Source organism: Pogona vitticeps, chromosome 1 (assembly GCF_051106095.1).
Source record: "Pogona vitticeps strain Pit_001003342236 chromosome 1, PviZW2.1, whole genome shotgun sequence".
In the NCBI taxonomy this organism is placed as follows: Eukaryota; Metazoa; Chordata; class Lepidosauria; order Squamata; family Agamidae; genus Pogona; species Pogona vitticeps.
In genome coordinates, this window is record NC_135783.1 from 305,400,054 (window position 1) to 305,415,092 (window position 15,039).

The 15,039-nt window shown below is 35.6% G+C and overlaps 1 protein-coding gene across 1 annotated transcript in view; it reads right to left on the minus strand.

Annotated features, from left to right (window-relative positions):
• Positions 1-15,039, minus strand: part of RYR3 (ryanodine receptor 3) — a 420,504-nt gene that overhangs the window by 101,245 nt on the left and 304,220 nt on the right. Inside the window, exons 68-69 of the mRNA XM_078391770.1 lie at positions 12,297-12,384; positions 12,084-12,176 (exon numbers count right to left, since the gene is read on the minus strand). Coding sequence (XP_078247896.1) covers positions 12,084-12,176; positions 12,297-12,384 — 181 coding nt within the window. The remainder of the gene's footprint in view (positions 1-12,083; positions 12,177-12,296; positions 12,385-15,039) is intronic.

Consider the following 15,039-nt stretch of genomic DNA (forward strand, 5'->3'; position numbering starts at 1 on the left):
CTGACCTACCAATTTTTTTTATAAAAGCCTTTTAATTTTCAATAAACAACATTCACAAGAAATACAACTAAACAACTACGTTTGCTTTAACAATACTGTATAAATAAAATTACAAAAAACTTTGTGCAGGTTACAGAAAATTTGATTTGACTGTTATTTTCTATTTTTTGGCCTTGCCAGAGATGTATAAAGGCCAGTGATTCAAAGTTATGAAGAGTTAAGGATTGAGGTCTACCTTCAAATTTCCCCACCAATATATTAGAAATAATATAAATGAAAACAATGATCTTTTGTTCTATGGATTTCCAGAAATGATTATTAAGCTCTTGATAAACTAGCTTGTCTTTACTGAGAAGGCAGCCAGGTACAAGGCCAAAACCTAGTTCCTTTGAGAATATGGAATATTTATTCCTTGGTCGGATACTTTTCTCTGCTTTAGCTGTGTTAAATCCCCCTTCCGTTTTTCCTTTCCATTGTTACTGTTAAACTGTGGATATTTTCTTTAGTTCTTCATTAATTTTTAGTTTGTTTTAACAGTTGTTTTAATGAAAATGCATGCTGTTCAAATAGGATCATTTCAAATTTCAAATTTCAAATGTCTGAGTTATACAAAACCCCCTGAGAAAGTGCCCTCCAGGCACCTAGAAACATTAAAATTACAGAGAAGCTTCTCCAGATTCTTCTCTACAATCCCTCCAAGTTTGGTGAAGACTGGCTTTCAGACAGCTAAGTTGTAAACCCACAAACTGATTTCGGGAATTTTCCTCACGTCAGCTGCTAGAGGGCACTTTCCTCGGGGGACCCACTTCGTGGGTGTATAACTTGAATGTCTGAAAGCCAATCTTCACCAAACTTGGAGGAATTGTAGAGGAGAGTCTGGAGAAGCTTCTCTGCAATTTGTGTCTTTATAGCCCAACAAATAAAACATCGCTGAAAATTTATTGATTCATATTTGTGTTGCTTCTGACAAATCCGAACAATGAATTAGCAATTTTTAAATGAATCTTGCAATTTTTAATTTGTGCTCATCTCTACTCTGTTTCTTTGTCCTAAATCCACTTTAAAAATGAAAGGAGGAATGCTGCGCACAACAGTATCCCAAAAAAAAAAAAAAAAAAAAAAAAAAAAAAACACCTCAGAAGAATACACACTTATTATTGCTTTTAACTAAGGCCCATACTAAACATAAGGTCAAAAACTCTATTGGCTATTTATGCTTGCATAAAATGGTTTAAGTTGTGGCAGAAATTGCTGCTCATTAACAATGTGCTTGATGAGCTCTGGATCGTGTGGCCAAAATGTAACCAACACCTTGTTAATGAGCAGAATTTTGCTGCCCAGTCTGATATGATTTCTCTTACGCAAATGTAAATCATTAATAGGAGTCTGAAAAAGTTAACTCTTTCAATACAGCCAGCATGTTATATCTGCTGGAGAATTCAAGTAGTATCAGGATAAAAAGGTGTATGGAAAATGAGATTTACCCTTTTCTGTATAATGGCTTGATCAATCTGCTTCTCCCTGCTGCTCTTTGCACAAAGGATGTTTTTAACACTTTCACTCCCAAATAGAGGGGTTAATTTTCTGTCAGGATCGCAGTGTGGGGTGGAAAAATTAAATTATTCCTCCATACCCAGGCTCCTGAACAGCTGCTATTTACACCTTTTTAAATCCACAAATTAATGACATTCATAGATTGAATGCTGCATTTCTGGTTTGAGCCAAATATAGCAATGCACAATATCTATCTAATGTCCTGGTGGAAAAGTTTCTTACTGGCTTCCTACAGTCATTTGGCCACTGTTATAAAAGAATGCTGGACTAGAAAGGCCTTCAGTCTGATCCAGCCTGCTTCTTATGTTCTTACTGTCATGGAAAAACATTAATCTTAGTCCTGAGAAATGAATCACATCAAATTGATGATTCACTAGTACTCCACAATATTAAAACAGCATGTATGGCAATCAAATTAATCTGCGGGGAGTACCAATAGTGGTAAATAACCTTTCTTGTTATTTATGCTATAGTTTCCTTGTAAGGTTTGGAGGTTTTTTCCCCCCTTTTCATATCCATGTGAAAACCATTGTGTCTGAAGGGGGGGAATCTTTCTTCTAGATAGTGCTTGTCCAATATTTTTGATCAAAACATTTCTGGACCTTCCTTAGATAAGCAACATTTGGCAGATAAAGTATAGTATTAATTTCATATATAACAGCAGGAACAACCTCCGAGAACATTTAATAAGTCAAAATATTAGAACCCAATGACATCTATGAGTTTCTAAAAATAATATTTTTTTCCAGTGCAGTGCTATAGTATAGCGCCCAGGCTGGAAGACCCAACATCCCTTATGCTTTAAAACTCTGTCCTTCTATTAAATGAAAATTAAACGCTTTGGGGAAAACTCAATTTTTAAACACCTACAGAGATTTATCAAAGCTGAAATCCTAAATAGGTTAAGAAGTAAATCCCATTGAAAACAGTGAGACTTACTTTTGAATAGATATACATAGGATCAGAGTTAAATCATCCTGCTTCTTTTAGGCTGAAATTGTACATATGCTTACTATGAAGAAAGCCTCAAAAACACACAGGGAGTTCCCTTCACTAACATACCTAGCTAGAGTATAGCTGATAAACACTTACTACAATACCTTAAATAATACTAAGAACATTGGGTCCATGGTATAAAAACATGATACAAATCTACTGAATACATGAAAACTGGAGCATGATTTGTTATATTTTAGAAACAGAGGTAATTCAAACACTTCTGTAAAATACTTAAATACTGTATCCTAAAACTAATTTTTTTAAGTGAATGTAAGGTTTACAAGGGGTTTTATTTTTATGCAAGCAATCAAAGTCAAAGCCTAAAACCTTCATGCAGTAAAGTTCAGTCATGTTGTAAACGGGATTATGCAGAAACAAATATTTACTGCACGCATATTTTTCATTACTGGAATATTGACCTAGTACATATGGTTGTGTAAATAGTTCCAGATTAGGAACACATATTCTGCACAAATTAAATAACTGTTGCTGCCTGTTTGTTTGTTTGTTTTTAATTGTTTATCTAATTTGGGAAGGACAGAAATACGGATGGAGGCTTAATTAAGGCCTCCCTTTCTCTCACTCAAATGCTGCTACCACAAATTGTGTATTAGGAGATAACTATAAAAAATTTAAAAGGAAAATCCAACACTTTTTACCCATTACAGCCCACATTCCATGGTTTGGAGCTGTTTTTTTCAGGCCACTGAAAGGGGAGCAAGGGGGAAGAGAAAGGGCAGGCAATTTCACTCTGCTAGTTCTACAGTGCCCTGTTGGATTTAGACTAAAAAGATATGACTTAAAGAATACTCCTTTACACTGAACTGATTTATTTAGTCATATAATTAATTTATTTAGCCATAGAAGAAGCTCTTCAAATAAGTCTGATGATTCTAAAGTCAAGGTACTTTTTATAAAAAAAAACCTGCCAGACAATTCATGCCTGAAAAACAGAAAGGCAGATATCCTGAAAATTAAGGATATGCAAATGTACACATACTTTTGACATATACTGTGGTTAATACTACATTGATAATATCACCCCAGTTTGAGCGACAATTTGTTTGAGTACAGAACAAGTATATTTCATAGAACTCCGCATGTCCTGCACTTTTAAATGGAAACATAAATTAGACCACTTGAAACAAGAAAAGCTGAATTAGATGGCATAAATTATTCGTGCAAAATGCCTCATTTATTTTGCATAATAAATTGTCTAATTTCTCATAGCAACATAGAAGTGCAGATCTGGAAAGGATCCCAAGATAAAGTACATCAAGGCCAATCCCCTATAAAAACAGAAAATCCATATTTAAAGCATTGCTGCAATATGATCACCAAAACTTCAAACATGGAGCTGCCACCATTTTACAGTGTAGCACAAAACAACTTTAATTGTCAGTAAATTATTTTTCATATTCAATTGAATCATATAATAATATTAGTTTAGCCATATTTCGCTCAGCCTATTCTTATTTTTACAAAGTAGTCCATTCCATTGTCAAAAAAGCTTTTACAGTACTGGCAAGATAGTCCACTTAATGTTTAATTGAAACATATAAGAAAGTATTACTTTATTAGTAAGGTAAAGGTTCCCCTTGACATTTAGTCCAGTTGTGTCTGACTCTAGGGCACGGTGCTCATCCCCGTTTCCAAGCCGTAGAGCCAGCGTTTGTCCGAAGACAGTTTCTGTGGCCACGTGGCCAGCATGACTAGACACGGATTGCCATTACATTCCCACCAAGGTGGTACCTTTTTATCTACTTGCATTTACATGCTTTCTAACTGCTAGGTTGGCAGGAGCTGGGACAAGCGACAGGGGCTCACTCCGTCGCATGGATTCGATCTTGCGACTGCTGGTCTTCCGACCTTGCAGCACAGAGGCTTCTGTGGTTTAACCACAGCGCCACCACATCCTAACTTTATTGCTAATTTTGCACAATTGATTTTGCTTCCATCAGTTATGTGAAGAAACAGAGAATGCACTGTTTTCTCTCGCTTTGGAAAACTGTATTCAGCAATGCTACTGGTCTCTGAGGCACTGCAAGCAAAGTTTCTTGCACCTTTTCCCCACAATAAGGGCTGGAAAACTGGGCCCTGGTTTATCAGCATAAATGTATGCACATAAATAGGCTTTTTCATGTATTGTCAATATAGATGCAGGCATAAACAATTTAGCAAGTTGTTTCTTTTGATGAGAAAATAGATAACCATCTGCATCTTGGGTAACTACTTGCATTGCAACCATAGTCACGTTAGAGGCCTGCTCTTTAAAATTTAAACTTGAGAGATTTAGAAAGTTAAATTATGTGGTTAATGCCAAAATTATATTTCCACCAACACGTTGCAAACTTTGATGTAACTATGATCTCTACTCTGGCTTACAAATTGTATTTATTTATTATACTGTATTTACATAAATCATGTCCATATAGATTACTCAAGGATAGCTTTCTGACTCCCATTAGCCAAAAATAGTGAGAACAATTACCAGGGATTATGGCAACTCTAGTTCAACAACATATGGGGGGATATATATATTCCCAAACATTGGATTAGAGCTCTGACATAACTGCAGAATTAGACACAAATTCTTGCTTTTCTCTTGCAGTTTGAAATTTCAGCCTGAGTTCCTTTCACTAAGCTCAGATTTGCTAAATCATCCTAATTACCTGTGAATAGATACTATTTTAAATTGAAAAACTGGCCTATATGCAATACATTTATCAGCACAATAGATCATATTTAGATTATTATAAAAGTGATATAAAATATAGCAAGAATTGTATTATGTCCCCTTCAGAAAATGACCTACACAAAGTTAAAAAAAAGATTAATGTGTGTTTTACAAATTTGTCAAAAATCTGTTATTTCAGTATAGCCGAAATAACTCAGCTTGCTCAGACTAAATGTTCACTAACTTACCATTCCCCTCCGAGCAATCTGCTGCCATATCATTAGAAAAGAAAAGTTAAAAAATCTCACTCAGCTTGAAATAAAACCAGTTTAATGAAGGTTGTAATAAATGGTGTTTTATGTTTTTTTAAAAAGCATTGCTCAATCAGCTGACACAACTATTAAAATATTCAAGTTCCATGTAAAATACCCTAGTTTGTATAGTATAACATATCTATACCTCTCCATGTGTCTATATATGTATTTTCAAGCAAATATGTACAGTTTTAATGCATATTATATATTTTACTTGCTTAAACTGACAATCTTTAGCCAAGAAGCACTCAGCAATTTCAGTAACAGGAGGGTTTGATATATCTCTGATCATCCATTTGTTTGTTTGTTTGTTTGTTTATTTAATATACAGTACTGCTCCAGCAGTGCATGTACTATTTTGGGAGGTTTACAGTATGATAAAACAAGCAAAATAAAGTTAAAATAAAACACATACTCCTTTTAATACTGCATCAGAATATATTAAAGACTGGACTGCTATGCAGTTTTCTAAGATTTTCATGGAGTGGGTCCTTCCTTTTAAGTCTCCTTTCTCTTCTTGTCGTTTAGGTACCACCCTACAGGGAATGTGATCTGTCACTCAAATAGCAGGAGGCAGCCAGATTGGAAAGAATAATATTTTGAAAAGCTAGGCTAAAAGTTAGCCTTTCTTACTGGAAGTCAGATAGATTCTTTTAAAGCAAACTGAATTCTCAGGGCAAGGACAGAACACTGCAGGCAACCACATATGACTCAAGACATAGATAATGCTTTTTTTTTCTGCTCAGAATTCCTGATGGTTAGTGATGGAAACTGGAAACGTAAGACGTAAACTACTGACCAGGCAGAGACAAAAGGATATGCTTCTGCATTTATACTAAACTGGTCAATCCCAAGCTTCATACTGCATAGATCCAAGATGGTTTACTCCTCTTCTGCCTCCCAAAAGGGCATTGTAGCCTTAACACACACAATCACAGAAACCCATCAGGTTTCCCCTGCTCCTCATGCTACCTCCTGATTCGAGTTCCCTCTTCCAATATTTTTGTCCTTCACGGCCAGCTTCTTCCATCCTATGTCTGAAGCATGTTACATAATACTAAAACTGCAATTCCATCTACATTCCCTTCAAAGTAAACTTTAGCGAACACAGTGGGACTTTCTTCTGAGTAAGTATTAATATGATTGTGTTGGATCTATAGAAATTTTATTTGGCCCATTAGAAATGTATGCTGTTCTCAGTGAAGACAGAAGAGAGGCACATGGGAGATAAAGAGGAAGCAAATGCCCAAAGATGGGCACTAATTAATCTTTTGAAGGATAAGTAATTTTTCTACTTTATGTATTCCAAAATGAAGCAGTGGCTGAAATCCTGTTGCTAAGCACAGTAAGTTACACTAGAATAGACATATTGAATCAGTGGCGATTTGGTGTGCAAAACTCCTCTGTAAGTTCTGTTGACTCAACTAGGCCTACACTAATTGCTACTTACTATGTTAAGTAGGATGCAAACAGAGTAGGCCTATTTAAATAAATGGAACTTACAAAGCTGTTGACTCACCAAATCCTTATTGATTCAAGAGACCTACTCTAGCATGACTTGCTATGATAAGCAACAGGATTTCAGCCGGAATAAGAACAATAATAAAACTACCAAAATAAATGTTAACTCATAAAATAACCCTTAAAATTGTAACATAATAAACAAAGCAGGAAAGAAAATTGTAATTATATTTCAGTGCTATGAATGAAGTGACCATTGATAACACTGGTCTTGATACACAATTTAAGGAAATTCTTTAGAAATCTGCCACGGCCAGGCTCAGCAAACAATAGTAAAATGCTGCCTAAGTTCTTTAAAAAAGAAAAAAAAAAGAATGAAAAGAGTGAAATGCTGCCTAAGCCTTCTGTCAGTTTCTTGCAATTTTAGCTTATAAAGTTCCTAACCTCAAAATGTTTTACTAGTTGGTGAACTATCAAAGCATAGGAGATGTGTGTATGTGTGTGTGTGGGGGGGGGGTTAATTTCATCACGTTTTTGACCCTCTCTGGTCTATTTCAGTGTCAGAAAGACCTTTTCAAAAAACTGGACTGGACTTTTTTTTTTAAAAAAAAAGTCTTCCCCAGCTCTAATATCAGGAGGTAAAGACGTCATCAGGCTTTTGTTCATGGTTAACAACCAGTGTGCAGCACCTAGTTGTGGGATTTTGCCTGAAATAGTCAAAAATAGTCACTGGATCACTGCTAGTGGTCCCGATCCTGGTGGTGGTGATTTTTAACTTCTAAACCCCCCAAACCTAAAAGGAGAACTTATAGGAATAGGAATCAAATGGGATTTCTTCTTGCTAATGCAGAATCCTAGAATATGAGTCAAGACATCGATCTGTTAGATTTTCTACAAAGTCTGCTTAAGAATGAGCCATAAGCACCTAGTTTTCTACATACAGGAAATTATAGACACTACAAAATCATCAGTGAACAGTGATGACTTTCACCACCTTAATAACATTTTATTTGATAAAATTTATCTTGCTATTGTAAAACTGTCATCTAAAAGGTCTCGTTCTCTCACTATTAAGATACATTGCTAACTTAAGTGAAGAAATGTCAGAGACAGTATGATGTTCTATAACTACCTCTCGAATAAGTGGGGTGACACACTAAAACTCTCAGTTTTACAAATCTCAGCCAGGACTTTTTCTTTGGCGATACCCTGTGCAAAATGCGTAAGAATGCCTAATTTCTATATAAGGAGTTATCTGCTCATTGTACGACTGAAGCATCCAGTGGTTTTAGCACTGTGTTCTATTTTCAATCAGTTTTGATGGTAAAATTTTAACTGATCATCTAGTTCACTTATACAGGCGTACCTCAGTTAACGTAATTTTCAGTTGAAAACAATGCCTCGGTTTATGTTTTTTTTGGGGGGGTCGGTTCGCGAAGAAAGTTTCCCCAGGATGCATTGTGTCTGGAGGTTTGTAGCACTGCCCCCATTTCTATGGCAATCCACATTTCGGTTTATGAAATTTCTGTTTTATGTAACTGTCGCGTTCCCCCAGTGTCCCCTGTTTGTTTTCGCTCAAACACAGGTCCACCTTCGGACATGATGCACTATTTTCTTCCTTTACAGGCTGCCACTAGTGGATCTTTATCCACACTGTATCAAATATGTTTCTTAGACCCGGGCTGCCAAATATAACAGGTTTATTTATTGTTTGATTGGTAAATCACAGAAGTAAAGTCATAGATGTTCTTTTATGGTTCAATCATTAAACTTGGATAGGATTACACGTTAGCTTGTTTGTATTCCTTCTCATTAACCACTGTAACAATATCTTATGACTGTCTATTTTCTATTACTTTTATCTCTTATCTATTCTCTGAAACACACAAACTTCCAAATCTCTCTCTTAACACCTCAAAACCTCTTCTCTAACTCCTTTCAATCTCCAACTGTTCTTCTTGACTCCATATGACGGCCAGGTGTGACTTGGGCATTCCGTCACAGTAATGTTCTGGAGAACGTATTAAATTCGTAAACTGAGGTACTACTGTAAGTTCATTTTGTGAAAAGTTCCTGCCTTTCCCAGCATTAACTTCCTTTGCCATTGTTATCTGTGTCATAGAATCATGAAGTTGGAAGGGACCTATAAGACCACTGAGTTCAAACCTCTGCTCAATGCAGGAATATACAGTAAATCAAACAATATCTGCCAGGGAGCTGTCTAAATATCTCTTCAATGCCTCCAGTGTTGGAGCACTCACCACTTCTCAAGATAATTGATTCCATTGCCATACTGCTCTAACAGTTAGGAAGTTTTTCTCCCCTGATATTCAACTGAAATCTGGCTTCCTGTAACTTGAGCCATTTGTTGCATATCCTGCACTCTGGGCTAAATGATAACATCTATATTACAGACTTTTAAATATTTGAAAAGTGCTACCATATCCTCCCTCAGTCTTTATTTCTCAAGGCTAAACAAGCCCAGTTCTTTCAGTCTTTCCTCACAGGGTTAATTTCCAGCTCCCTGATCATCCTTGTTGCTGTCCTCTGAACTTCTTTCAGTTTGTCAACATCCTGGATTGGATAAGTGGTTTTGTAATCCAAAATATGTTGCTCAATCCTTTTCTTTTACTCTACATAATGCTGACATCATTTTAGTAGGATTTACTTTGGATATTGTGGATGGCAGATTGTTTGGTTTCTAGTGGATAAAACCAATTTTATATTACCTAACCTGGAGCTATCAGGTTATAAGGCCACCTTGTTTTGGTGCTACCACCAAAGCAAAATTATAAAAATATATTATTGTTTTAAATAATAATTTAGCAAGCACCAAAGATATACTGTATACATACATGCATATCTATCTTCTATACTCATATATTTTCATCTTCTATAATCTTATATTGTTTAAAATGTTTTTTAATATCTTTTTTCAGTAAGTCAACTTGCACATTTAGAATTTTTTCTGCTACATGGTAAATATTATGCTTAATATTCTTCAGAATGTTTATATTTAAGTAATAAAGGTCCAAAAAAAATCTGAAAATACTGTCATGTGTGGAAGGAAAAATGCTAACATACAGTTAAGGCAGCAGTTATTTCTGAGGCACATTACAAACAGCCTTGCACTACATTTTTCACACAAATATACATTTATCTCTGCAACTTATCAAGAGAACGATAGTTATTTTTAGATCTCCCAAGGCCCCCCAATGATAGCTTACTTTATTTTGTAGGAGAATTATCTGCAGAAGTTCAAAGTCCCAGTGTGTTCAGCTTCACAAATGCTTGTGAAATGCTTTAATGTACTCCTTTTTTATGCACTGATTGCTAACGGAAGCTTGCATTCTGCAAGCATAGACTTCAACTCTGGGCTACAAATGGAAGTCTAACTTCTCCCAAATGAAACTTATGAAAGAGAAGGAGAATTCACACCTCAAAATACATCATCCTGTATGCAGTATGGTTTACTCAGTCCCGGAGGGCTGGCCTCTCTTATGAGGTAAGTGTATTATGAGCCCTAAGCCAATTACAATGTATCACAGTGCATGGAGCAATCCCATGCAGTAAATCACTATTAATATACAGTGGTGACTCGCTTTACAATTGCCCCGCATTACGATTAAACCGCATTACGACAATCTTTTTGCGATCACAATTGCGATAGCAAAATGATGGTCTGAATGCGTTTTTTTTTTTTTTTTTGCTTTGCGATGATCGGTTCCCTGCTTCAGGAACTGATTCTTTGTAAAACGATGATTTTCCTCCAGCTGATTGGTGGTTTCAAAATGGCCACCGGGTAAATAAAATGGCTCCCCGCTCTTTTCTGGGATGGATTCCTCACAAGACAGCCACCGAAATGGCCGCCCTATGGAGGATCTTCGCTGGGTGGTGAGTTTACAGCCCATTGGAACACATTGAAGGGGTTTCAGTGCATTTCAATGGGCTTTTTATTTTCACATTACGACGTTTTCATTCTACAATGATTTCGCTGGAACGAACTGTAACTTACTCATTAACTTGATTGGTACTCTTGGTAGCACCAATATAATACTGAAATGTAATCTCATTTCTAACTGTAAAGAGCAATAAGCTCCCTAAATAAATGTATAACTTGGAATTTAGTTATACAGTATACCCTAGAATCTGAAATCATGTTGAACTTCAGATCTGAGACTGGCAACCAGAAAGATCAGACTGCAGAGAACTGGATGCCTGTAATCAAAACTGAGCTACTAGAAGACAAGTTGTATGTTCCTAACATGTAACTATGGGTCTCAAACTTGCAAAGGTCAAGCAGCTTTAAAAGGCTTACTGTACCAGTGTGCAACAGAGGAGAACTATATCCTATCAGAACCTCCTATGCAACATTTCAAAATTTCATGTCTAATGTCTGTCCCTATTTTATCTTCTTTCTTTTTCAGTCCTTTCACTTGAATGAAAGTTCTCTATAAATTATTTTTACAAACAATTTCCCCAATAAATATTCATGCGTATCTCAGTAACAAACTGGCTTTTCATAATCTCAGATGTAATGTCTAATTTAATAAAGTAGAAGTGGCAATCTCTGCAATTCATTTAATTCACACATTATACTTTCAGATTTTTCTAGGAATTGGGATACCTTTGATTTACAAATATTCATCAAATTTCACATTTCTAAGTCAAGTGAGTGAAGGCTTTTTGTGATGTTTGTATTCCCACATGTGTCTGAATGTCAAGCTTCTTTATATAAATTATACATATTGCTAGAAAGAATAAAAGGAAGTGCTAGACTCATCTTATTTCAGTATACACAAACACATCACAAATTTGATTTGCAGTGTTTCAGGCTCAATTGGTGTACCTGCATTATGAAATATATTTATGTTCTAAAGCTTTTGCCATATAAATAATTTTAAAGGTTTACCCCCAAAGGCCATGGCATTATATTGTTATATTAGCATCCTAAAATATGGTAGGCAGAACTTTCTCCCTTTTAAGATGCACCACTTTTAAGAAGCTACAGTTCAATGGTTATAAAGTATTAGAGATTAACAATAATATATTTGGACTCATGTACTTTTTCTACTTACTTTTGATATTTTATTCTTGCTGTCTCCTGTCAAAAATGCCAAATTGTTGATTTCATTCTGAATTACAAAATTTTGCTCTTCTCTCTTGAAATTCTGAAATACATATGTTGTTTAGCAGTATGTAAAAATGTTTTTATCCTGAGTTAAATGTTAAAGCTATTCATATCTGCAAACATGCATACTATAAAGATTAAACATGAAATCTTTTCTTACATGTGATTTGCACCAGAGGATGAAAACTTCAGCTACCATTCGAAAAAGTTCATCAGAATCTGCATCTGGTTTTTTCAACCAATTTGATCTAAAAAGAAACCAAAATGAGTTTAATTAATGTGTAATGTTTATTCTATGCTGTACCCTTACATTGCCTCCCTTGAGTCCCTCTTTGATCTGTTTTCTATAAGCACAGTAGCAGTAATCCACTAGTAAAAGTTTGTGCTTGTCAAAGTGTGTAGGAAACATAATTTTTACTCCTTTTACTGCAGACATCTAACATATTAACAATACAATTCTATATCTATGCTATGTTTATTCAGTATGCATGCCTACTTAGAAATAAGTCGAAATGAACTCTATGGAACTTACCTACAGCTGGCTATATCTTTGCAAACAATACTGTAGGTACTTAGGGCCACCTTAAAAACAACTAATGTGTATGAAGCCCCAGTATATGAGATGGATTAATTGTCTAGCTCAGTGGTTCTTAACCTTTTTGAAAGAAACGCCCCCTTGAGCCATTGAGGAAGTTATCATCGCCCCCCTCTTATTTCTTATTATATCTTGTTTGTTTGTTTGTTTGTTTGTTTGTTTGTTTGTTTAAGACACTTAAATCCAATGACCCCTGAAAACAAAATTCAATTCCAAGAAAATGAAATGCCCCCAAAAAGTAACATTTAATGATTTAGTTGCAAGTGAATTTTAAGACTCAAAAAGAAATATAAAAAGGGCATAAAATGCAGGAACTAAAAATTTCAAGACGAAAACTCTGAAACGAAATTAAGATAGGAGGAAAATATATATTCATGCACATTGTAAAAAGGCTGCAGCCATCTTCACAGGTTTGGCTTGCTCCAGCGCCCCCTACCGCCCCCTTCTGCTCCAGCTCCCCCACGCCGCCCCTTTTCGTTCTACCTCCCCCCTGAAAAATGAAATCGCCCCCTGGGGGGCATTATCGCCCACGTTAAGAACCACTGGTCTAGCTGACTAACTATAATGTTAGATACTTTTAAAATTTTAAAAATGGCTTGAGAAAATGTATCTTGCATTATGTGAGCAAACCTGTCAATGTTAGCCAAAAGAACAACCTAAACTGCCTTAGGGTATTCTGAAGCAATCTTTCAAGGTTATGGAATATTTATGCTTTAAGAAGCATTGCTGACTTTTCCCATATTAAACTCAGACATCAAGTGTTTCAGAATGCTAAAATATTCTGAATCGTGCACTTTAACATGTAAAGTGTACTACAAAGACATAAGATTGAAAGCCAGACTAGATTCAGAAGAAAGAGGGGTGAAAATTGGTGGAAGAAACACCAATAATTTAAGATGTGCAGATGACACCCTCTTACTGACAGGTAAGTAGTAATTTGAAAGAATTTTTAATGAAAGTGAAAGAGGAAACTGCCAAAGCAGGATTGCAGCTGAAAGTTCAGAATACAAAAATCATTACTACAAAAGAACTACACAACTTTAATGTTGACAACAAAGAAACTGAAATAGAGATTTTGTATAACTTGGTTCAGTCATCAAGCTAAAAGACTGAGACTCTGAAGGGCAGTAATGAAGGAACTAGAAAAGATAATCAAGAGTCAGTATGTGTTACTGTAGACACGTAGAAAATTGATATTATCATATCCCCAGTCATCATATATGGGTGTGAAAGCTGGACAGGAAAAAAGTTGACAGAAAAAAATTGATTTGTTTGATATCTGGTGCTGAAGGAGATAATATTTGTAGATAGCCTGGACTGCAAGAAATAAGTGGGTAATAGATCAATCAAACCTGGATTATCTCTGGAAGCCAAAATATTGAGACTTGATGGCACACAACAACAGCAATAAGACTGAATGAAATTTCTATTTTTGGCTCTGTTCTCTGTGTATTCAAGGTATCATTGAATCATAGCATCATGGTGTTGGAAAGGGGGTCTATAAGGCCACTGAATCCAAACCCCTGCTCAGGGTGGTCAGCAGTAGACTCTATCCTGTTCCTTTTGTTTTTCACCCCTATGATAATCCAGATGCTCTTAATGGGACAACCAAGCTCATTCTTTGTATTTCTCTGCAGGAATAGGTATTTTTAGCACATAATGTAACCCCATTTCTCTTTCTATTCTTTCTGTTCTTTTAAAAATATTTATATCGTTCAATTGCTGTATTCCAGTCATGGAAGCCATCCCATGATTTGATAGGGATTGCATTCTAGTAATCCCTGTCAAATCATATTTGCTTTCCTGGACTAAGATTTCCAGTTTTTGTTCTGCTCCCATATTCCAGAGATTTTATGATTTCATTTGTACATTTTTATGAAGACTATCAGTGGGCCCCATTAGAGCTGCAGCTTCCTGACTTTTTTTCTTTATACATTACATTTTACAGAATATAAGCTGATGTTAATGCACTAATTTGAATGTTGTCTTCCCTGCTTAATCTAAATTTAGAGAGGTCTGAGGTCAGAAAGAACATTTTTATCCTATGTATTGATTTTTTCAAGAAAACACTCTATTCTTCCTTGTGTCAGGTGTCAAAGCTATCAAGATTTGCACTTTCTGGCATTAGTTAACATTGTTTGCTGATCCATGAAGTGACCTTGAGTTGCAGAGAAAAACAGATGCTACTTCCTTATCAACAGGCCCAAACATAAATGGAATCTATGAGTTTTAAGGGCACGTCACATGGACTCTGATTTTTTTATAACTTTAAAGCAAGCTAACATTTTCTATAAGAAGGTTGTATACT